Here is a 26,615-nt window from a genome sequence, read left to right on the forward strand (position 1 = left end):
AAGCAGGTTTGGTCCCCTTACTATTTGTATCTGAGTCCCTCTGTTGCTACCTTTGACCTGCAATGTCATTGAAAACAGTAATGATTAGCAAGTACTCCAGGAACGGTGTCTGCTACTTTCAAAATTATACGTTCCTTAGGGCTGGGTTGCGGCCCAATGGTAGATCGCTTGCCTAGCATGTGTGAGGAACTGGGTTCAATTCTCAGCACCACATATAAATAAATGAAATAAAATAAAAGTTCATCAACATCTAACAATTTTTTAAAAAAAAAATTATATGTTTCTCCTACAACATTAAGGTACTTTATATTTCCTGCTGGCATGCGTTAGAGAGAATTCTAGAAGAAGCCTATTGCCAAAATGAAATTCTGGGATAAATCTTAATCTACAAATGGCTAGTTAGATATTGTTGTCTTTTACTGAACTAAACTATTGACTCTAGTATCACCAAGATAATTCAACCCTTATTTTGGTTTTATGCCAGACACTGTTTGAAAACTACATTTAGGGGCTGGGTTGTAGCTCAGTGGTAGAGCACTTGCCTAGCAAGTATGAGGCACTAGGTCCAATCCTCAGCACCGTATAAAAATAAATAAAAGGTATTGTACTCACTTTCAACTAAAAAAAAAATTTAAAAAGCTACATTCAAAGAAAAATTTTTAAAAAGACACTAACATTTCACACATTATATCAATTTAAGCTGACCAACCATTCAAGCCCTAAATGCTAGTTAGAAAGTGGCAGCATGCACCAGAGAGCACATACATGCACACATGTGTTCATACACACACAGTTTTACAGATGCCCACCGGATACAAGACTGGTGCCCTGAGACTGTGCTTTATGTAGACCATCTTGATATCATTTTTAATTGTCTACTGACAGTAAATATACTATATGATTATGATGTATACTGTACTCAAATTATAACCCACAAAACCTTCCAAGTGAATGCAACCTCTCTGACCCTCCCCCAGAAATATGTATCTTACACACATATATGTGATCCAGATAGTAAAAAAAGATTGTCTCCCTTGTGTCTTAATTCTCCTAGATGTCCTTGACACTGTCTTATACAAACAGGCCATGAATAACTTAGTTTTAATATATTTGTTTGGCTCACTTATGCCTGATTGGAGCAATTGAGAAAAATTACATTCATAAATCTTCTTGCCAAGATAATTAATTATGCACAAAATACTCCAAGCTGCTTCTGATTTTCATTAATGAAGCAGATTATCTGAAAAATAAGATGCTGCAGGAACTGAAAAGAAAGGGCAGCTGCTCATCTTTCAATGTAAAACGAGTACACATTTTTACATCTGAAACATAATGATAAAGAAATAACATGGTATGATTATGTTTACCAGGCTCTCACGTCCCAATTAAGACAGAAAAATCTGTTGTTTTCATTCTCCTTTTTCTGGAATTGATGTAAATCTTAGGTTGCTATCATGCTGGTCACTTAATTTCTATTCCAAAGGTGAATTAGCTGACTTTTTCAAAAGCATTAGGCCAGAAGCACTTAGAGAGAAAGAAGCACTAAATGCATCCTTCAAATGGCCCTAAAGGAGAAGAGATGCCTCAGATACTCCTGCATTCGCATTATTATTTATCAGTCATCTTTGTTCTAATTCTTCACTTAATTTCCCCTTGAGTGGTTAAAATGATTGACAAAGCTGATATTTTATTCATGTAAAGTCTGACAGCTTCCATGATTCTTTAAAATAGGTAGGGAATTGACAAAATAAACTTTGCATTCCAAAGAGGCGTGGTTCCACGATGTTCTAGAATTATCAGGAAAATCATCCAGGAACATGATAATCATAGAACTTAAATTACTTGCAGACCTCATTCAATTTTGGTCCCCGATGCTCATCTGTACCAGTACAACATCACCAAAACTATAGAATAGAGAAACTTTAAAATTCAGGTAAGAAAATTATGCTAATACCTACATAGCTTTTTTGAATATTTCCTTGTTACATAATTATCAACAGGGTCAGTATTGACTATTGCTTATAACATTGAAAAACTGAAGGGTTTACTTACTCAACAGTAAGGTGTTGCTTAAATTGTGTTACATACAATTAGCAAAATACAATGTATCTGTTAAAATTATTCTACTTTTGACATAAGAATATGTCTATGATTTGTTCAACTGAATAAAAATCAGATTACAGTAGAATAAATACAGGCATATTTAGTTGACTTTTGTATATTTGTTTGTTCCTTCAACAAATGTGTATGTGCTTGTGTGTTTAGGCCCCTGTTAGGATAAAAGCCTAAAAGGTGGCTGTAAACCAAAATTCTAATAAAGCATCTACATGGATAGTGAGCTCCTCACATTTCTAACAAAAGTTAGAGTGCCCATTAAACAAATATGGCTGAATGCCCATTAAACAAATATGGCTGCTAAGACTATAAAAGTGACCTTTATTTGATCATACCCTATGAACTCAAAATAAACAATGAAATTGACCTTCAACTCAAGCCCTGTCTTTACTGGAGCATGACGGTGGAGGGAGCAGAAAAAGGAGAGCAATGACATATTGGCCCTTCACTATCCTTTTCAGATCTGATGATAAAAACTCCTAATACTAATACCACAGTTTCTGTGTTCCACACACTGTCCTAAGTACTTGTCATGTAATAACTCTTGGGTCATCCTAATAACCCTTAAAGGTAGGTACTATTATTATCCACATTTTTAGAGAAAACTGAGCCTCAGGCAATTTAAATAAATGCTCAGTTACTCACTTGATAAGTAGTGAAGCTGTGATTTAAACCCAGCCGACAGGCTACCCCAGGATTGTTAACAAGCACAAAGAAACAACAGTTGTTATTAATTATTCCAGTTGCTATCATTGCTATTATTGAGAGAATGTGTTAATAAGGATCATTTTAAGATTAAGAGCCTAAATTTTATATTTAAGGAAATGACTGTATTATTTATTAATGGGTCATATGAAGCATGGTATTTATTCTTATTACTATAATTAAATTAGTTCTGGTTCAAGGACTATTAGGAATGGAGTCTAAAAGAAAACCTTATTCTTGCTGGGCACAGTGTAATTTCACACCTGTAATCCCAGCTACTTGGGAGCTGAGGCAAGAGGATCTCAAATTCAGCCTAACAATTTAGTGATACTTTGTCTCAAAATTTTAAAAGGACAGGGGAAGTAGCTCAGTGGCAGAATGTTTGCTTAGCATGAGTGAGGCCCTAGACTCAATCCCCAGCATCACAAGAATAATAACAGCAAAAAGAAAGAGAGAGAAAGGAAGATAGGTAGGTAGGTAGATCAGTTTCATTCTCATAACCACAAATATTCATTTTTAAGCCTTTACTATATACATAAAGGCATCCAACAATTAAGGGCATTAAGAAACCTCAATATGTATAACATCATTAATGCTAAACCCAGGAGAAAGAACTTGGGCTAGATGAGAGAATCTGTTAGTTGTAAGGTTTAACCAAGGAGAGTGAGGGCAAGGAAACTGGCATTTCTTAAATTTCTCTTAAAATGGTAAGCAGTATATTTTACACATGTTACTTCATTTAATCTTTAGAGCAACCTTGTGAGTGGAGTACTATTTCCAATTTTAAAATGAGGCCCATTAAAAATGACTACAAAATACTACTGTACACCTATTAGAATAGCCAAGATCTGAAACAGTGATAACATCAAGTCCCAGTAAAGATGTCAAACAGCAGAAATCTCAATCATTGCTGGTGAGAAGGAAGAGTGTCTAGCTATTTTGGAAGACAGTAAAAACACATTCTTAGCATACTATCCATCAGTACCACTCTTTGGTATTTGCTCAAATTAATGGAAAACTTATATTTACACCAAAACCTGCTCATGGATGCTTACAGAGCTTCATACATACTTGCCCAAACTTGGATAAAACCTCAGTAAGTAAAAGGAGGACTAGACTGCAGTACATTCAGATAAGGGAATATTATTCAGCCCTATACAGATGTAAGCTGTCAAACCATGAGAAGACACAGAAAACTTAATTGCATCTTACTTAGTACAAAAATAAATCTAAGGAAGGCTACATATTGTGTGATTCCAACTATATGATATTAGGCAAACTATTGTAGCATTACAAAGATCAGGGGTTGCCAGCAACTGTGTAGAGAAGGATAAATAGAGGATTTTTGAGGGCAATTAAGTGATTCTGCATGATACTGCAATGGTGGATACATGTCACTATGAATTTGTCCAAACCTACAAATGTACACCATCAAGAGTGATCCTAATATCAATGATGGACTTTGGGGAATAAAAATGTGTTAATGGAAATGTATGAATTATAACAAATTTGCCCCCCTGGTAGGAGATGCTGATAATTTGGGAGGCTGTGGGGCGGGGTGCATGGGAAACTTCTACCTTCTGCTCAATTTTGCTGTGAAATAAAATCTATTTTAATACTACCCCCTAAAAAGCACCCCCCTTTAAATAAAAAAAAATGAAAAGGAAAGCTGAAGACTGATAAGTTAGAGAATTCACCAATTCAGAAAGCTTCTACAATACCTCACTTCAGTTAATATGAGACATCTTTAAGTTGTCTAAGGTTGGCAGAGATCCAGATTTCCCTTCAACATCACATTGGGTTAGAATGTTCATTTGGAATTTGAATTTGAAAATTCATCCTGAATTTTCATGTGATTTCTTTACTTTTCTTTCTTTTTCTTTAACTGCAGAGGAACCAAGTGAGTGATAATTGCCACAGTCATGAAGCAGGAAGACAAAAATGGCTATCTTATGAATAAATAAAACTTACTGTAGATGCTTCTGCATTGGGAAGCCTCATGGATGAGACTTTCCTTTGGAGAGAGAAAGTCTCTGTTAATTTGAATCAGTGAGATTGAGGATTAAAAAGCTCTGGGAACATGGTGGTGGGTAGGGGTTAGGAGAGGTTGAAAGAGAGCCCACTTAAGAGAGGGAGGACAAGGAAATTTAGAAATGTTGTCTGACAATTTTATATTGATTCTTGTCCCTGGCATTGATTTTCTTTGTTATGCCAAAATCATCAGTAAAAGACTATTGCACTGGACGACAGTACTCTAATAAGCAGGTGAAGGGCCCTGTGGACCCCTTTCCTGTGCATCCAACCAGGAGATCTCTCTCTGTATCCTTTCTCTTAATTCTTTCCCCTTAATATTCATAGATTTGAGCACAGAATTGAGACAATCAGAAATGTCGCAATAAATATACCATCTATATTAGTTGGGGGTTTGCAAAGAGAATTCTGTCCACACTTACCCTCAAATGACTGAGATGAAAGGAATACCTCACAAACATGTCAATGACTGATCAGAGTTTTGCCTGGAGCCTGGGTAGTGAGTTCTGAAGAGCCTAAACATCTCCAAAACCCTCTAACCACTGAGAATTCAGCCACTGGCCAAGGTCAGACTTCTTTACTAACATCAGACCATTCTTCTATTTTGAGGTTACAGACTTTTTAAAACAATAATCACAGCAATCTAGCACAATTCAGCAGCACCCTCATGTTTCTCCAACTTTTTAGAAAAGTACTATTAACATTCAGGACTTCAAAAAAAAAAATTGTGCCTGCCAGTTATGACCTGGAAAGAAGTGAGAAAAAGAACCCAACAGTAAAACACAGTCATTTTCAAAACTGTCTGTAAGTGTTCTCCCATTCATAAAATCAATATTATAATGACAGTAAATAAAAATTGTTTCTTTTGTATTCATATTTACTTGGAAAAACAACATGGTAGTTTGGAAGAAAGCCTTTTGGATCAAAAATAAAAGGATTTGACTATAACAACAGAGACACTGACCCAGGGTATGGCTAATCCACATATGACCAGTTAGCAGAGGCAGGACATCAGCCAGTGCCCATTGGGTTACCTGGTTTTCTTGTTGGTCCCACAGACATATCTGCAGAACCTGACCCAACTCTTGCCGCTGCTGCTGCAGGTACTTGTCTAGCTGCCTTCTCCTGTCTTGCAGAAGTTCAAGAAGACTGTCAATCTTCAGACAGCTGCTCTGAGCTCCCTGGATCAACTCGGAACTCACAGTAGGTCCATCACACTTGAATTTCTCTATGAAGTCAGTGAGTTGCTGGCTTTTGTTTAAAAGGGCTAGAGATCGAGATAGGAGTTCTAGAAGAAAATTAAAAAGAAAACGAGATAATGATATAAGCAAGCTTTTATGTAGTAATACTTGGATTCTTCATATAATTTTAATGCATATAGCTTTAATAGTAATAACAAGCCACACTGCAAGGTCAACATAAACTGCTTACAAACTTGAAGTAGTCAAACACCCTGGCCTAACCATTGCTACAGCCCTAACTGCCAGATGTTAGATGCTAAAGTTGAGCATTAGCATGATTCAGTGTAGGCCATGGAAGGATGATAGAATTTTGATATGGTTCACTGTTTTTAGGGGTGTGATGCTGGTTATGGTGCCAACCCTCCCTGGAGTATTCTGTATTCTGAGCTTGTTGAACTAAATATGAGGTTAAAAGGGTAATACCTGTCATGGCCAAACACCCAGTGAAGGTTACGGCCAGCTGTCTCAATGTCAGGGACTATGGCAAGGTAAAAAAACTCGCTCAGTCTAATGGAGTCAGTTTTCACTCAGTTCCAGCCAACTGTTGACGTGAGAGAATATGGTTGCAGTGCTGATACGGCTTCCAATTTTTTAAAGAGTTATAACTATAGATTTGTATGGAAAAGCTTCTGATTTTTTAAAATGTTTTATACTTTGTATATTTTTAATTAAAACTCCCCACAAGATAAAGCATATTTACTGTTAAATGGGCCACAAGTTTGTGATTTTTGAAGAAAATTAAGTTGTAGGTTTAAGTAACACCTGTCTATTAAAATATTAGATAATAGTACTAGAGCTTACTAATATAATAGTATCTCCAAGCAATGATTATGTGCCCTGGGTAATTTGGGAGTCACCAATACAAAGAAACAAATGAAACACTAAGAATTTGAACTAGAACAGAAGAATAGGAGAATTTAAATAAGAAAAGTCAGGGAGAACATTGAAATTCATTTTCTTGAACAAAGAAATGGAACCTGTTATGGTTTAGATTTGAAATGTTCTCTGAAAAGCTCATGCTTTAGAAGCACGGTCCCCAGTATAGCAAGTTATACAAAGAAGGCTAGTAGACAATTATTAGATCGTGGAGACTGTACATCATCAGTGGATTAATCTATTTGCTGGATTAATCATTTGAATGAACTACTGGGTGGGAATTATACATAGGTGTATGTATAATTGTATACATATACATGTATTATTATATGTATGATTTATCATGGCTAGAGAAAGTAGGTCACTAGGCTGGGTGAATGCCCTTGGGGACTATATCTTGTCCCTGGCTCTCCCTTCCCCCACCCCTCATCCCTGGCTGCCCTGTGCGACCAGCTTTCTTCTGCCACACCTCTTCCTCCATAACGTCCTGCCTCTTCTCAGGACCACGGAATGAGACTTCTGAAACTGTGAGCCCAAATCAAGTTTTCTTCCTCTAAGTTGTTCTTTTCAGGTATTTTGGTCACAATGATGAAAAGGTAACACAGAAGAAAACATTACTAAGATAGCAGCAGGGGAAGGGATGTGCAAAAAAAAAAAAAAAAAAAAGACCTATTGTCTAAAACAAGTTAGTTATGGGGAAGTAAAAGAAACAGCAGGAGAAACAAGGTGAAATAGGTTATAGAAGGTCTTAAATTTAGATAGCCATAATTTTGCAAACAATGTAGTAATGAGGATGAGTTTACTTTTGTATATGGAAAAAGAAAGAATTTTTTTCCTTTGCATTGAAGAGCTTGTTGTGATATTTTGAACAGCTACACACACACACACACACACACACACACACACACATAAAATCTGATTAGGCAACAAAGTATCCACATGTCTAATCTTACACATTAGACTTTTCAAATAAGGGAGGGAAGCACAACTTTAGGGATTCAGGATATTGCAAACTGACAGTAGATCAAATCATACTGAACTGGCCCTTTAAAATACATATAATTAGCCAAAATTTCAATTTGCATTCTTTTTTTTTTTTTTTTTTTTTTTTTTAGTTTTCTGTCAGGGTTTCTGTCAAAATAGTATAACCATGACCACATTGCTCTAGGCATGCATTCCGCCAGAGCCAAAGGTAATTTGAGGCTGCATCAGCCTATTACCGGCTACCTGCTGGTCACCCAAATGGACCAATTCTTCCCTCGGTTCCCTCTGCCAGTTCCCTTGGCCTTCTCCTGTCAGTTCCTCATACTCACGTTTTTTTACAGTCTACATTTCCCTACTTATTTATTCCATCAGTTAGTTGGTCATACCAAATGACATATTTTTCTTCACAGTAAACCATCTAGCTATATTCAAGAATACAAAAGCTCTACAATTTGTTTATTGGAAAGATTACACATTTTGGCATTTATAAAACCCTACTAGCTGGTCTCAGTGGCACATGCCTGTAATCCCAGAAACAAGGGGTTACAGAGACCGAGGCAGGAGGATTGCAAGTTCAAAGCCAGCCCCAGCAACTTAGTATGGCTCTAAGCAACTTAGAGAGACTATATCTCAAAATAAAAAAATAAAAAGTGGTAGTTAAGCACCACTGGGTTCAATCCCCAGCACACAAAATAAAATTAAATTTAAAAAAACCCTACTTACCTTATGATGTGAAGTTGATAAACAATCAGTAAAATTTTCAATGCTTAATTGGTTAGATTAATTTTGTCATATTAAAAAAGTGATACTTATCTTACTGGCTTGGGAGACAAAGGCAGGAGGATCATGGACTTAAGGCCAGCCTCAGCAACAGCAAGGTGCTAAGCAACTCACTGAGACCCTATCTCTAAATAAAATACAAAGGGCTGGGGATGTAGCCGAGTAGTCAAGTGCCTCTGGGTTCAATCTTCAGTACCTCCCCCCCCAAAAAAAAAAGATACTAAAGTACATTTTATACTAATATCTATATGGTTTGCCATAATTACTAGGTATAAATAATCAATTTAAATTAGTGAAGGAGGTCAACAAGTTAGGTGGGCTTAATAGTTATTAAAAACTTGCCCAAATTAGTGCTTTCAAAAAAGTATCAAGGCCATAGTCATCAAGGTCACTGAGACCACAGATAATATTTCTTCCCAATAAATTTTAAAATATTCTGAAATCTTTCTCAAGAAGATTTTTTTTTTCTTAAACTTAATTAATGAGCATTTTGAAATGTATTCAAAAGTAAAGATAACAGTGTAACGGCCCCCCATGAGACTATATCTATTTAAAATCTATGACAATGGAGTAATAAGATTCTCCCTGACTTACAGATCTGTAGGTATTTTGTTCATTTTAAGAAGGACATTAAACAGGTAGAAGGTACAGCTGTGATCAAAATTAAAGCAACTATTCTCCTCCTGAACATCCCTGTAGTACCTTGTTTATTGCTTACTTTTTCATCATTCTGCCATGCCTTCCATTGGAATTAAATACAAGAAACATTCAATGAGAAATACACTTTGGGTTGGAAGCTATCTTAAGTTCAGGAGGTGCAGAGATGCTCTAATCCCTGCCACCCAGGGTTTCCCAATCTGGTGATAAAGATAAGTAAGGAAATAAGTTATTAATGCACAGTGAGCAGGGTGGTGTACAAGAGACACTCAGAGGAAGCATAGAAGAGTGTGACAAGCAGGTAGCTGCCCTGCTAAACCACTGGCTTCCTGAGGCCAAAGTCTGTGCACTCCCTAGACACATGGCTCTAGGTTTCTCACCAGCTCCAGGCTTGGAAAACACTGTTTAAGTATGTGTGGTTGAATGGAGGATGACCAGGTTGGTAGCCAGGTTGACTATGGAAACCATGCTTGCTGGAAAAGACTTTAACTAACTAAGCTTGTGTAGCCCAAAGGAGAGAAGACAAGAGAAGATATGTTAGTTCTCAACTATTTTAAGGACTGTCTTGTGGAGGAACAGGCTTATTCTGTAACATTCTAGAGGGCAGAAACTTCAACTTGTTCCTGCTGTTCTGACCTCTGCAATGTTAGAGGATAAGCTTCTCACAAACAATGCAGCCTGAGCATTGCTCAATTATAAAAAGGCACAGGAGAAGCTAATTGAAGTGAGCTGACTACGAGGAGTAAGTTAGATCATGGTTCTCAGTTACAGTATTAGATTTTCCATCCCAACATTCTCTGTACTACTCAACTGATCGACATATCAGAGATGAATTACGGCTGCCAACTATACTTATACTTCATTTCCTTAAATTTAAAGATAACAGATATGAAGCCCTTAACTACAAACTGGAGTTTCATCCATTAATATGTACTTCAAATCAGCTCATCTTAATCATATCCCACTGAATCAGTTGATGATTATGTTTAATCAACTCCCATTCTATGAAAACAAAGTGCTTGAACCATCATGAGGCATATAAATTAGAACCAGGTATCTTGACCAGGCCCTGTGTAATCCTTGGGCTTCTAGTATCACAAAAAGAGGCACAAAAGGGTTCTGGTAAGCATCTCATCAGGATGGAAGAATATTTCGTTGTCACAAAATATAAAGCAAGTTTCCTGTCTTCAGCTAGCATTTTTATCCTTCTTTTCAGACTAAGAGAAGGCCAGGTGGATTCTGAAACACAATACCCCTGAAAAGCAATCCCCTGTCAGCTGGATGCCAGCAGTGTAGCCTATGGCCTCCAACCAAGCAGTGCACATGTAAACTGGCTTGCTGTGCTGCACATCTGCCAATCTTGTAGGAGCCAACCAGAGCAAGAATACAATGTTTAGACTACTTCACCCCCTTCCAGCTCCATCTCTCAATGTTTCTGGGAAATTTTCTACTTCCATAAGCCCCCATCCCTCTGGAAAACTTCATTTTATTGCTTCAGTAATGAACCTTTTCATCAAAAGTATCAGTCACTCTCAGATTTCCAGGAGTAAAATTTCTGTGTGAAGATCATGCTGGTTGGATAAAGATTGAATTGAGACCAAGAACCCACCTCAGTTAACCAGACTCAATTCACTTTCCAGTCTCTGGGAAAGAATGTCATGTAATTCTGCTCACTTACCTTTGGGGTGGCCAGCTAAATTGTGGCTGCCATGTAAATAATGGATAGCCGCTGCTTTAGTGCTGAATCTTTTGATGTTTATGATTCTTGTTAGTGATAGGTTGTACAGAATAATAATCAGTTAAAATTGCATGTATGTATTTCATAGGTTCTCATAAGAATTTACACAGGGAACATTGAATTCTTTAGTCTTTGGGTTTGGGAAAAGTTATGGTAAATAATTAATCATAATGATCTAGGTCCTGTGGAGAATGAATATAAACACAATACATGTTTGTGGATTTGAAAATGTTCTTTATTCTTCTCTAGCATCATCAAATTTGTGGAGCAGAAAGTCATTTCATTCACACTTAGTTTTAATTAGAAGACACATTAGGCAGAAGTGACTTTCCCTATGTATTTATCTACCCTACTTCCCCAAAGATGATAGCAAATAACTACTCTTCCACAAATACCTTCCTTGTTCTAGTACTGGCCATTCCCAAATTTGGCAGCGGAGGGTTAGAGGAGAGGCCTGGCATACAAATTGATGTAACAATTAGACTGTCTTCAGAGCTGTGCAGAGGAAATTGGAAATCTTTTTGTGTAATGCTTTATTAATTGTATCTGGAAGAAGCTCACTACTTTTTTTCTGCAATAATGAGAGAGGAATTTTCTTTATTCAAAGTGGCTATTTAAAAGACTGGCCTTCATTTATTAGCACTTAAAAGGAATAATCACTGAATTTAACCAACAAGTATTTAGGACCCACCATCCACATTGCTAGATGCAAGGATAAAATGATGAACAAGGTGAAAACAGCCTCTTTCCTCAAGAATTAAAACTAGAAGACCAGGTAAGGAATCTTCCAGAGGCTCTTCCTCTGCATTCTCTTAGAATCATTTACAATTAGTGCTTGCTTTCAGAAGGTAACCACAAATAAAGCTTTACTTATCCTTTTTGGGAACAAGTTGGGGGTCTACATAACAAGATGAGTTAAAGCATGCTGTTGTACATAAGCATCTATATTATTAACATCTTTGGAAAATTTTAAAAGTTTATGTGAAGAATAAACATGTCTCTTGCCTTTGGCGTGATGTTCATGAAGCTGAAGAAGCGATTGTAAAGACTCAGCACTTTCAAACTCATGAGGACTCTGGAGGAAATCTTCAGTTTGGTCTATTTTAATAGCAAACTACAACACAAACATAAAGGAAGATATAAGAAATCAATCAAAATCAAAATGATGCTTATTGTTATCTGTGGGTAATTTGATGAATTAACGGCCTAGCTGGCCATGTGCGTTTCTGTAATGGTATGTGTAAGTGGGGTTTGGGTTGTTTTTGTGAGTAGGTGTTTGCATTTTTACAAAGTGTCACAGTCCCTCTCCTTCCTTTAGATTTCTCTTATATCAAGAAATATTCCCTGTATGTTGAAATAGACCAACTTATTTACTGTTCAGAAGTCTATTCAATTTTTCAACCAAAATCATTGTATTCTATGTAATAAATTCAATCACTTTCAACATTCTAAGGAAGTATCTGAAAGAATCAGCAGAAAGTTTGCAAAAAAAAAAAAAAACAACAAAAGCTTGGCTAGCCAGTACTTATGAAATTATGAGTAAATTTAACTTAAAAAAAACTCAGAGAAGGCTTAAATATAGTCCCCCCCCACAATGATTAAACTTAGAAATGAAAAATACAAGTTTTAGTCTAATCCCCTTGTTAGTACACAACAAAATATATATTTATACAGGAAGTAGCCTGAACAGGTATACACCAAAGGGGCACCTTCGTGAGAAATAATGAAAATAATCTTCAAAGAGAAAAAATGAATGGTTATCACAGGTGATTTGTTTTTTTTTTCCCTTATAGAACATTATGATAAGTTTTAAAGTCACTGTGTAACTTATCTCTGTACTTTTAATGCTTATGTAAATTTTTAAAAAATAAACCAATAAGCAAATAATACTTGAAAATTTTGCCTTGATGTTCTACTAACTTATGGATATTTTCTTTTCTCCACCAAAAAGTTATACTTTTCCTCTTTCTACAGCTTGTTCAGGGCAGAAGTGGCAAAAAGGGGACACTTTTCAAAGAGCTTGATATTAATTTCACCCTCTTCTTTTGTATTACTAATGAAAATTGCTTGGTATACAAAAGGAGCCTGAACAGTATACAGGAGCTGGTCTGAAAATTGGAATTAGGATAATACAGAAACATTTAGTCATTTCACTAGATCCAACAAATGCTCACTCAAGTAAAAGAATAAGAAATGCTGGGTTGAAATGGTTTGACTTAATATTTCCTTTGACTCCATGTGGAATCTAGAAGTAATTTCCACATCATGGAGAAAATTAGCTAGCATTAACACTAAAACACAGTGAGAAGCAAATATTGAGCCTAATGTTAGATAAATCATTTCCTGTACTCAGAGGAGCTAAGTTTGGAGGCAGTTGACACCTGTACACCCTTTACGAGGACAGAATGAATCAGCTACATCTGTAATTTGGCTTCTGTAGGTGTATTTCAGCTAGTTTATTTCTTTTCAAAAATGATGATTGTGTGGAACTTTTCCCCAAGAAGATCTTTGGAGTTGGATTTCAGTGTTCAAATTGTGGAGAGCAAAACTTGGAAGTTGCAATAAGGTTTTTGCTCCTCCTTTTGGCTTTTTCATGATGCATGAGATTGTCTACCTCAATTCTTATGTTCTGCTACTAATCTTCTTTGCTTCATTATTTTGGATTTAAGCTCTGAATTTTCCGTTTTAAAATGTCATATTTTTCAAAGCTAGTGCTTTATCATAATGAAGCAGTGCTATCCCATCACTTGACAGAGAAGTTAAAAGTGAAATTTCCAATAACTGGCTTATACCAAATACAACACTTCTTTTGATAATGTTCTTTGAGGCTCACATTTTGAAATCTGGAGCCTCAAAAAAAATTACAGAATTCAAGAAAAATTATAGGGGAAATGACCTTCTTAGATCCAGTACTTTTTCCTTCCCTTGTATTTTAATGAGCTCAAACTACAGAAAACTAACGATATATGCACTAGAAAAGTACTCTATAAAGTGCTAACTTTATAAGCTAAGTGTTGTATGAGACATTCTGTGACTGTTTTTTTTAATCAGCAGAAGAATTTTATCCTTCCACTTTTAGTCAACAAGAATGCTCTAAACCAGCATTTCCTAATAACCCTATTAGTTGTAATTAATGGTAATTGTTTGATTGTTTGATTGGTAACTGCATTAGTATCTTCTAAAGAGGAAATAAAATCAAAATGACTTAAGACTAAGGGTACCCACTTTACTTAATATTTTATTTATTTATTTTTAATTTAAAAACTTAAATGTATTCTCTTAAATGTATATACCTTTGTTATTCTGCCATTTAAAAAAATCCAATGGCAATGTCTATTTGTGGAAATAAAACATTTCAGGAGTGCTGTTTATTGGCTTTGGTGTGGAAAAGGGAGAATTATTTTCAAATACAAACCTCCAAGGCATTTTCAAAAAATTCACAGGTCAACCTAAGGAGTTCCCTTCTTCTTTCAAGCATGGAGACCAGGGCTGCCCACGCTTCACCCAAGGTCTGGGCCATGGCGTCATAAACCTGACTCTGATTCTTGTTCTCTTCAGCTGTCTTGTCTGCTTCCTGCAAGAGTTCCCACACCCGATCTTCCAAAGCCTAAGTCCAGGAGAAAAACAAGGCACAGGGCAGAGTGTCACCCAATGCAAGAACACAGAAGCGTGGCTTAAACACTTGGATAGTTGAAACTGTAAGTAGCTTGGGAAGATTGAGGAGAGAATTTGTACAATCTGTTGTGTAGGCAAGGAGGAGCAGTGGAGATTGTGGACAGCCAGAGAGCATAGCCACGCTAAATACTATAGAGGTTCATCAAAGTTGCATGCCTACATTCCTGGAGTTATAGATTATTGAGCTGGATCTCACATTTCCAAATAAATAAATAAAAATAAGAAAACTAATTGGAAGACATCCAGAAGAGTAATCAAGAATAAAGTCATGAGAAATGAGCCCAACAAAACTTACTGTTTATTTTGAATTACTGTCAGTTAGTTGTTAGTATGTTTATAAAACTTCATGTAAATATTAAGAATAAATTCTTGAAAGATACTATTCATATTGTAAAAATTAAAGAATCTGTAAGCAACGTTATGAATTGTTTGAACAAACTATGGAGGAGGAAGGGAACATGCACTTACATAAGTGTCTCACTGAGAGATAGGAGGAGCATTCCATAGATTCTGTTTCACTCTTGAAGTTAGCAACAAAACAAAGACTCAAATTAGTAGGAAGGCATTACAAATATGATCAGGCAAAATGTAACAAAGAAAACAAAAGTAGTAAGAGCACATTTATCAGGACACTTACACAAAACCAAATGCAATGATGGGAATATATTAAATATCAGTAAAAACGTGAAGTTTTCAACTAAAAAAACAAATATCATTAAAGTGAGTGAAACAACAAACAACAAAATTCAAAATTTTTGCTTGAGCCATCCTTAAACTAAAAAAGAAATAACATTTGAAAATAGAGATGAGAAAGAACAGGCAGAAACAAGCAAAACAAAAAAACAGGACTAGCAATATTAATATCAGATAAATTAGAAACAAAACAAAAATCATTCAGGATTAAAGAATGCCTTTTTATACTGACAAATAGTATAATCTTCAGCACAGATAAGGCACTTGCTCTTTAGTCTCCATGGTAGAAAAGGGAGATGGAAAGGCTCTATAAGATACACATGTCGGCTGGCTGCCCCGGCTCTAGGGCCTGCCACCTTCAGGAGATGACCTCTAGCAAGCTCAAGAGCAAGTTTAGCCAGAGCACAGGATTGCTCTAAGGAGGCGCCTAAAAATTGCGTGTTGCAGATTCCAGCATGGATTCCATGAAAGAACAAATCTAAACTCAAGAGGGCAGCTGTTGTAGCATCTGTTACTCTTGAGAGATTCAACAATTAGCTATACAGTTAATGTTCTGGTTTTAAAAAATATGAAAGAAAAAAGATAAGGCACTCATGAACTTTCCAGTTATAGCACAGAAATATTTCAAGTAGGTGTGAACAGTCAGACCACATTGTAATAAATATAAATATAAATGGATAATAAAACAAATATTTTTGGAAATTTAAAAAAACTTTAAATAATTATTCTTAAATCAAATTTATAATGATCATTATAATTATAAGCAGTTTAGAGAAAATAATAATGAAGCTACTATATTCAAAGTTTTAAGGTATACAACTACTATATTCAAAGTCCTAATGTATGCTTAGATAAAATATAGCTTTTGACAAACTTGCTTTTAAAGAAAAAAATAAAGTAATTACATATTCAAGTCTAAAATATTGAAAAATAATACAAAATAAACCAAATTTGATGGGAAGGACAAACAAAAACAAATCCAGATTAAGAAGAATGGAATACTTAATCCCTCAATGCCCAGTCCATGTCATACACCAAGTATAAAATGCTTTCAAGAAACCATGACCTCACCTAATTCATGCCGTACTCTGACCAGATAGTAACTAATATGGGCAAACTCTCAGATGGAGAAATTAAAACATTTATTTAAATAAACTCAAAAAGTTTCAAGTAAATACAGAGAAATGATTCAATACTTTAACAGAGAAACTCAACAGAGACATGGAAGCAATTTTTAAAAGTTAAACAGAAATCTTTGAGCTTAAAATTATACTAAGTAGAATTACAAAAATGGTAGAAGGCATCAATAGTAAGATAGATCAAACAAAAGAATTAGTGAGTCTGAGGACAGGCTACTTCAAAATACAGAGATTAAGGAGAAAAAAAGAAACAAGAGGAATAAAGAAAGTCTATGATAACTTTAGAACAGAATTAAAAGAGCATTAGTCAGATTATTGGGTTTCAAAGGGGACTGGAGAATGCCAAAGGGGTAGAAAGCTTATTCAAAGAGATAAAAAAAAAAAAAAAAAAAAAAACTTGTCAGACTTAGAGAAGGATACAAAAATTAGGTACAGGAAGGGCAAAGGTCCCCTATCAGGTTTAGCTCAACCAAGTCTTTATCCAGACATATTATAATCAAGACTTCGCATTAAAACATAAAGAGAAGGTTCTCAAAGCATTAAGAGAAAACAACAACAAAAATAATCCATAAGGGTATTACAGCAGACATCTCATTAGAAACTTAACTGGTCAGGAGGAAGTGGCATGAGATTTTCATAGAACTAAAGGGAAAAAATTGCCAACTGAAAGTATTGTACCCAGAAAATCTACAGACACTCACAAACAAGAACTGAAAGAATATATCTCTAACCTATAAGAAATGCTAAAGGGAATTCTTCAAAGTGAAAGAAAAAGACATAAATGAGGAAGAGGAAAACCAGGGAAAGTATAAAAATTACTGGCCATACTAAACACACAGATAAATTCAGAATGCTCTCTAATATTATAAACATGGTGCATAAACTATATCTTTAGCATAAAACTAAAAAACAGAACAATTAAAATTATAACTACATTCATATGTTAACAGAAAATAGTAAATACAAAAATGGTAAAATGGAACTTTAAAAGTTCAAAATAAGTCTTGGGTGGGTAGCTCAATTGTAGAGCATTCACTCAGTAAGTATGAGGTGCTGGGTTATTCAACCCACAGCATTCAAGGGAAAAAAAATCAAAATGTGGGGAAGAATGGAGTGTAAGCACAATTTTTTTACTAATATATTTTCTCTGCTTTTTTTGTTTCTTTATGGTCACATTAGGTTACTATCATTTCAAAATAACTTGTTATAATCAAAAGATGTTTTCTGTAAGTTTCCAGGTAACCACAAAGCAAAAATTTATAACAAACAAAAAATAATTATCAAGGAATTAAAACATACTACTTTGTAAATTACAAAGCAAGACTATAAGAGTAATAAAAGATGAAAATAATTACAATAAAACAAAGAAACAAGTTATAAAATGCTATAGTAAGATCTGATCTGTTCATAATAACTTTAAGTATAAATGGATTAAATTCTCCAATTAAAGGACCTAATGGGTTTTTTTAAAAGAGATTCAACCATATGTTGCTTACAAGAAATTTACTTCACCTCTAGGGATACACACACACTTAAAGTGAAGGAATGAAATAAAATATTGCATAAAAATGAAATCCAAAATAAAACAGAAGTAGCCATATGTTTTAGTCAGCTTTTTTGCTACTATTTTCAAAAACCTGACAAGAACAATTAGAAGAAGAAAAGTTTATTTGGTTCACAGTTTCAGAGGTTTCAATCCATAGATGGCCTTCTCCATTGCTCTGGCTTGAGGTAAGGCAGAACATCATGGCAGAAGATGTTCAAAGCAGCTCAGGACAAGGTACCAGGAAGCAGAGAGAGCAAGCTCTGCTCACCAAGAACAAAATATATACCCCAAAGGCATATCCCCAGAAACCCACCACCTCTAGCCACAGTCTGTCTTCCTAGAGTTCTACTCAGTTAATCCTTATTAAGGAATTAATGCACTGATTAGGTTAAGGCTCTCATAAGCCAATCATTTCACCTCTATACTTTTTTGCGCATTGTCTCACACATGAGCTTTTGGGGGTCATCTTATATCTAAACCATAACACCATGCTTAAATCAGACAACACAGACTTTGTATCAAAAGCAATAAAAAGAGACAAAGAAGGTCATTACATAATGATAAACTGGTAAGTTCAGCAAGAGGAAATAAGAATTCTAAATATGTCAAAAAATGATAACTTAGAATAAATGAACAAATTCCTTGATACATATGCCTTACCAAGATTGAATTGTGAAGAGAAAACCTAAATAGTGTTCAATATAGGGGGTGATATTTATTAATATCAATCAATCAATCAAATACCTAGGAATAAATTTAACCAAAAAGGTAAAAGATCTCAACAATGCAAATTGTAAACCATGAATGAAATAAATTTAAAAAGGCATTTAAAAAATGGAAAGGCATTTGTGTCATGAATTGGAGGAATCAATACAGTTAAAATGTCCATATTACATAATGGATCTATGGATTCAATACAATCCTTATCAAAATTTCAATGTCATTCTTCACAGAATTAGGAGGAAAAAATCCTTACTGGAATCTTAAAAAAATATAAAAGAGCCAAAATGATCTTGAGCAAAAAGAACAAAGCAAGAGGTATTATGCTACTTGACTTCAAAGTATACTATAAAGCTGTTAAATGAAAACAGAATGGTATTGGCAAAAAAACTAATAGTGGTTTTGTTGAATTATGCTAGTATTGTTTTTTTTAATTTTTAATTTGTTCTTTTTAGTTACAACTCAGTATGTATTTTGACTTATCATTTATACATGGAGTATAACTACCCATCTTGTGGTTATACATGATATGGAATTATATACACCATGTATTCATATATGAATATAAGAAAGTTATATCCAATTAATTTTACTGTTTCATACTCCCCTTCATTTCCTTTTGTCTAATCAAAAGTATTTCTAATATTCTCTCCTTCCCCTTATTGTGTGTTAGCATCCACATATCAGAGAGAACAGTTGGCCTTTGGTTTTTTGGGATTGGCTTATTTCACTTAGTGTGATATTCTCCAGTCCCATCCACTTACCAGTAAATGCATTAATTTCATTCTTCTTCGTGGCTAATATTTCTCTCTCTCTCTCTCTCTCTCTGTGTGTGTGTGTGTGTGTGTGTGTGTGTGTAATTTTCTTTATCTATTCATATGTTGAAGGGCACCTACTCTGGTTCCATAGCTTAGCTATTGTGAATTAAGCTGCTATAAATATTTATGTGTCTGAATCATTGTAGTATACTGATTTCAAGTCCTTTGGGTGTATACCAAGGAGTGGTATAACTGGGTCAAATGATAGTTCCATTCGGAATGTCAATGCTGCTTTCCAGAGTGGTTACATCAATTTGCAGTCCCACCAGTAATCTATGAGTGAACATTTTCCCCCACATCCTCTGCAACATTTATTGTTACTTATATTCTTTTTATATATTGTTTTAGTTGTAGATGGACACAATACCTTTATTTGTCTATGTGGTGCTGTGGATGGAACCCAGTGACTCACCTATGTTAGGCGAGTGCTTTAGCATTGAGCCATAGCCCCAGTCCTATTGTTATTTATATCCTTGATAATTGCCATTCAAAACCTTAGAGTAGTTTTAATTTGTATTCCTCTAATTGCTAGAGCTGTTGAACATATTTTCATATATTTGTTGACCAATCATATCACCCATAAACCAATTGTGTTTCTATACATCAGTGATGAATCAACTGAAAAAGAAATTAGGAAAACTACCCATTCACAAGTTCCTGAAAAAAAAATATTTGGGAATCAATCTAACAGAAGAGGTAAAAGACCTCTACAATGAAAACTACAGAACTTTAAAAAAAGAAATTGAAGAAGACATTAGAAGATGAAAATATCTCCCATACTCTTGGATAGGCAAAATTAATATTGTCAAAGTGGCCATGCTACCAAAACTGTTAGACAGATTTAATGCAATTCCTATTAAGGTTCCAATGATGTTCTTCATAGAAATAGAAAAAGCAGTCATAAAACTCATTTGGAAAAATAAGAGACCCAGAATAGCCAAAGCAATCCTCAGCAAGAAAAGTGAATCAGGAAGCATCACAATACCAGGCCTTAAATTATACTACAGACCTATAGTAAAAAATGGGATAGTATTGGCACAAAAACAGACACATAGACCAATGGTACAGAATAAATGACACAGAAACAAATCCACATAAATACAAAGGTGCCAAAAGCACACATTGGAGAAAAGATAGCCACTTCAACAAATGGTGCTTGGAAAACTGGATATTCATAGGTAACAGAATTAAATTAAACCCCTATCTCTCACAATGCACAAAATTCAACTCAAAGTGGATCAAGGATCTAGATATTAGACAAGACCCTGTGTCTACTAGAAAACAGTAGTCGCAACTCTCCATCATGTCAGTTTAGGAACCAACTTCCTATAGTGTAAAAAATAAAATCAAGACTCAGTAAATGGGACAGTATCAAACTAAAAAGCTTCTTCACAGCAAAGGAAACAATCAAGAATGTGAAGAGAGAACCTACAGACTTGGAAAAAATCTTTGCCACCTACCCCTTCAATAAAGTATTAATCTCCAAGGATATATAAGGTACTCAAAAACTGAACACCAAAAAAATAAAAAAAATAAAAAATAATCCAATCAATAAATGGGCAAAGGAACTGAACAGACACATCACAGAAGAAGAAATGTGAATAGTCAACAAATAAATGAAAGGTAGTACTGTTTTTAATTTTATGAGGAAAGGTAGTACTCTTTTTAATTTTATGAGGAAACTCTAAAATGTTTTTTAAATATTTTTACTAATTTACATTCCTGCCAACAGTGAGCAAGATTAGGATACATAGACCAATTGAACATAATAGAGAATCTGAAAAAAAACCACACATCTACAACCAACTAAATTTTAATGAAAGTGTAAACAATATGCATTGAAACTTGGAATGGAATCACCATTTGACTGAACTATCCTACTTCTCAGTTTATACCCCAAAAACTTCAAATCAGCATACTATAGTGATGCAATGTTTATTGCAGCTCAATTCACAATAGCTAAACTGTGGAACCAGCCTAGGTGCCCTTCAACAGGCGAATGGATAAAGAAAATGTATATATACACAATGGAATATTACTCAGCTTAAGGAAGAGTGAAATTATGGCATTTGCAGGTAAATGGATGGAGCTTGAGAGTATCATGCTAAGTGAAATAAGCCAAACCCAAAAAACCAAAGGCCAAATGTTTCCTCTAACAAGCAGATGCTGGTCCATAATGCAGGGGGTGGGGGTCGGGTAGGGAAGAATGAAGGAATTTGGGATTGAACAGAGGGGAATAAGGTGAGGGGATAGGGTGCTGAGTGGGAAAGACAGTGGAATGAGATGAACATTATTACCCTATATACACGTATGATTATATGACTGGTATGACTCTGAACCCTGCATAGCCAGAGGAATGAAAAGTTGTGCTCCATTTGTATACTATATGTCAAAATGCATTCTATTGTCATGTATAACTAATTAGAACAAATTATTTTAATTTAAAAATAAAATAAAAACAAAAAAAAAGTTGCTTTGGAGAAATGTCAGTCTTTTCAATAAATGATGCTGGAAAAATTGAGTATCCACATGCAAAAGAATAAATTAGACTCCTACAATCCATAACTACAAAAAAATCAACTTAAGTGTATTAAGACAAATATAAAACTTTAAACAATGAAAATATGAGAAGGAAAAATGGGGAAATTCTTTAAGGCATTGGATTAGGCAAGGATTTGGGGGAACATGATCTAAAAAGCACAGGAAACAAAAGCAAAATAGATGAATAGATTTAATCCAACTAAAAATCTTCTGAACAGCAAAGGAAACAATCATCAGTCAGAAGAGAAATCCTACAGAATAAAAAAAGATATTTACAAACTATACAAGTGATAAGGGGTTAATATATAGGACATCTAAGGAACTAAAAATGTCATAGCAATAAATAAATAAATAAATAAATAAATAAATAGGAAGGAAAGAAAGATATGATTAAACAATGTGCAATAGAATCCATCCATGCATTTTTTGTGTGTTCTTTTAACTGTGAAGATATTCTACTGAATGAATAAGACGCAATTTGTTGCTCTAGTTATTGTTGATAAGTATTTCCAATTTGTGGCTATTGTTTATAAACTTGCTATGAATATTTATTTATATGTTTTTTGTAGACATTTTTTCCATTTCTCTAGGTATTTACCTGAGGTGTTTTCCAACTTAATTTACTTTCTTATCATACCTTTCCATATGTTTTCACTTTTTTAATGAAAATGTCTTTTTTAAAAAAAAATCATTGGGTGCAAGTGTTGTTTTTATTTTTGTAACTATGTAAAATAGCTCTATTCTAAAAAGAAGAAAATCATGCCCTTCTTATGCTGGAACAATGGACTGTTATTTCCAATTATTCTTGGAACACTCATTTCCTTCTTCATAACTTTCAAATCATATCATAAGATACATTATACACTTTAATTATATTATTGTGCCATTTATTTGCTGGTCTGCCTTTAAGAGGGTCACTCTTTCATGTGACCTATCATCTGACTTGTCCATGTGACTCATTGAGAGGAGTTAAACATGAACAGGAATTTTATGTGCCTCTTCTGAGCAGATTATTAAGAATTAATGTGTGATTTCACCACTACTTTCTTCCTTAGTAGGAGTTTAGAATTATTTATCCTGGATCCTAAAATAAAAGAGAAATGCAGAATGAACTGTAGTTACCAACATGTAATATGAGTAAGAAATAAAATCTTTTTTTGTGGGCCACTACTCTTTGGGGGTTGTTTGCTACCATAGCATTCATTACCTAATAAAAATTGACAGACACAGTCACAAAAAGTAAAATCTTTTATTGGTGTATCCATACAACCAAGTTTCTTTCATGCTTAATAAAGAAAAATCAAGTAGGTAAAAACTCCAGAGTAGAGCCTAAAGGTTTCACAGCTAACTCAGAAAAGGTCTCGTGGAGATTATGTTGAAATGGCACTAACCATCTGTGCACTGATGTTAAAAAATACAGTTCTGCACCGTTTAGTATTCAGGCTAAACTACTTGTTGATTGTCTACATCACCAGGGCAGTTGGTTCAAAAGCACATATTTTCTTACCTAGATATTTTTGAGCATAATAACTAGACATTTAGATAACTTTAAGTGCTAGTTAAGTTTGCATTGTGCATGGTTTTCTTTTTATACTTTTTAATCACTAAAATAGATTAACCTAGCCTTAACTTCTACTTGCAATAGGCTTTATTTCTGGGATATGTACGAAGAAGAAAATTATTATGTTAGGAGCTTTAACATCTTAAGAAAACTCATTAATACGACTAGAAGTACGATAAGAACTGAGATTAGGGGAGTTTGATAATAACATGGCAGAGATGCAGGGAAGAATAGTAGGCAATTAATTAATTCTGGGGAGAGGCAGATAAACACTTAACCTTACAGTAATATTTCTCATATTTTAAACAAAGGTGATAAGTCTGAAAATTGGCTATTTTTATATTTAAAAGGATTGTCTTTGAAAGCATTTTTACATAGAATTCTCTCTGCTTTGTTAAACATACGTGAAATAATTCTTCTTATTACTGTCCTTTCCCACTGAAGTGACACTTTATAAAGTAATGTAGAAGATAGGGGAACAAACAACTTGAAGAACTACAATTCCAGCTTCCAGTATTTCCTTGGGACTCTCCCATGACCTCTGGTGTGAACCACAAAATGTTATATTCATGGCAGACCCAAGGCCAGAACATTCTTGCAGAACCCTCTGGGTTTGATCTGGTACAAGTTGTGCTTGGGATTTTGTCCAAGAAATCCAGTAGACATTCTGCTTGGGGGATATGCAGAAAATTTTCTGTTCAAAATTCTCTCAAAATTTAGATCACTGTTGGGGTACCAGAATCAGAGGCCAAGAATGGTTCAGTGCATTAATCTATTAAAATACTAAAATGCCATCTAAAATACTTGAGAAGACAGGGACTCAAAACAGAGTGAACAAGCAGGATTCATAGGATAGGGTTATTTCTCAGCTAATCCAAAATCTCGGTTCTTCTTGTGAGATTCTAGAAATAGAGCAAGAACTCAAACCAGAACCTACCACCCAGGTGTTTGATGTTTAGCACTGGGGGCCCCCTACAGTACTATTTCTTCAGCTGTGGTAATGGTGTTAGTAAGGCCACATGGTTCTTTTATTGGTTCCCACCTTTCGATGTTTACCCAAGTACCATGTCATCTCATTGGCCACACCTACCCTTCTGAATCAGATGACTGTTCATATGCTACCAACACTTTGGAAATGCTATTTTAATGTTCATTACTGAGCCTCCAGGGAGACTACTTCCTTTCTTTTCTCTTCTGCTCAAGGAGCAGGGTGTATCAGCTGGGCAGCCTGAAACACAAATGCAAGCAATATACTAGTGGAAAGAGAGGAGATCTTTACCCATGCATGCTAATGACAACGATTTCCAGTCCATGAAGGAGACACAAGAGACTTAAAACTCTGTCTTAATAATATTTCCAGCTTAAGCAGCTGTCACTGATGCTCATACCTGTAGGGCATTTTTAGTCACCACAATGGGGAAAGGTTGATAAAGGATTGTCCCACCAAGTGGTAGCACCACTGAGAAACATTGAATGCCCTGCACATCATAAAGGCTCAGTAAGTGTTCATGGTAGATTGTGTGGGAAAAATCTAAATGGTTTCTTTCACATTTTCCTGAAAATCATCTCACTTTATCTCACAGGTTATTCAGGTTAGAGGAGACTTTTGACACCAGTTGTTCCAATCCAAACTCAACAACGTTAGGAAACCCACACAGCTGTGTCTCCCCCACCCTTAGAGCAGACCCTTCCATGGATGTTAGAAAAAGTTGTCTTCTATTGGACCAAAATCTGTCTCTTTGTTCCCCAGACTGCCACACCTCCAAGATTTCTAATTGTAGGAAACCCCTTGACAGCACCCTCAAAGTCTTCCATTTCTCTTTCTTCTTATTTAGACCTGAAGTGTTCTCTTAGAAATTGAATTTGGCACTATGGAGACTTAGACAAGGAAAACTTGACATATTTTAAGCATCTGAAGTGAGCCTGGCACTCCACCTTCACCCCCTCTCCTCAAATGTCTGTCCATCACTGTCAGCTATAGACTGACTTCTTGCCAAGTCGTAGAACAGCTCTTCCTAATGGAAGACCATCAAAATTCAGGCAGTAAGAAGGGACAAATTAGTAACTGAAAACACTCTTTAAAATGGAAAAGTCTCATTTTTTTCACGTCTTATTTATCAATTAATGATAATGTCAATAAGAATATTTGTCTTAAACTATAGTTTAAGACCAAACATCTGATCAATAAGCAGAAAATTTAAAATATATAACTTGAATGTCATAAATGTGAAGACGACCACTTCTTTTTATGGCCAGTCATCACCAAAAGTATTTCAATACAGAAGATATGGAATTGCATTCAAAAATGTATTTCCTGTTGCTTTTAATTATTCAGAAATATGTGATTATAATGTCTTTAATTTAAACCACTATTTATTATTAAGTTATTCTAGGATGATTAATCAAAAGAAATAAAACAGAATCCGAGACATCAACGGCATTTTTACCTCCTTCCCGCAATCCTTTAAATGCCTCAATAAGTACTCCTTGTCTTATAAAGTTACTCTCATACAAGGCCAAATTGCAATGATCCTTCAATTTGATTAAAGGTAGCGTGTGCTATGTAAAGCGGGGGGGGGGGGGGGGAATAATGGAGAGCAAATCGCCTTAGCTTTTAAAAGATGATTTCTTTGATCACCTAAGAATACTTGAGGATCTTCTTTGATCAAAATTATAGTTCACTGAATCGTTGACGCATTTCTGATTTTGTCAAACCTTTACTGTTGAAGCATTTCTGTATTTCATTGGGGAGTAGCAGAGACATTTATGTTACCATCACAAGTTACAAGGTAGAA

At 35.0% G+C, this 26,615-nt stretch overlaps 1 protein-coding gene across 5 annotated transcripts in view; it reads right to left on the minus strand.

Annotated features, from left to right (window-relative positions):
- CCDC141 (coiled-coil domain containing 141) overlaps positions 1-26,615 on the minus strand; it is a 183,910-nt gene that overhangs the window by 119,893 nt on the left and 37,402 nt on the right. For 4 of the 5 annotated variants that reach the window (XM_081261638.1, XM_081261639.1, XM_081261637.1 and 1 more), the window contains 3 exons: positions 14,543-14,734; positions 12,133-12,241; positions 5,886-6,139 (listed from right to left, as the gene is read on the minus strand). In XM_081261638.1, the coding sequence (XP_081117764.1) occupies positions 5,886-6,139; positions 12,133-12,241; positions 14,543-14,734 (555 nt within the window). The remainder of the gene's footprint in view (positions 1-5,885; positions 6,140-12,132; positions 12,242-14,542; positions 14,735-26,615) is intronic. The other variant, XM_081261640.1, reaches the window with a different exon arrangement.

This window comes from Spermophilus citellus (genome assembly GCF_964194105.1).
Source record: "Spermophilus citellus genome assembly, chromosome: 11".
Lineage (NCBI taxonomy): Eukaryota > Metazoa > Chordata > Mammalia > Rodentia > Sciuridae > Spermophilus > Spermophilus citellus.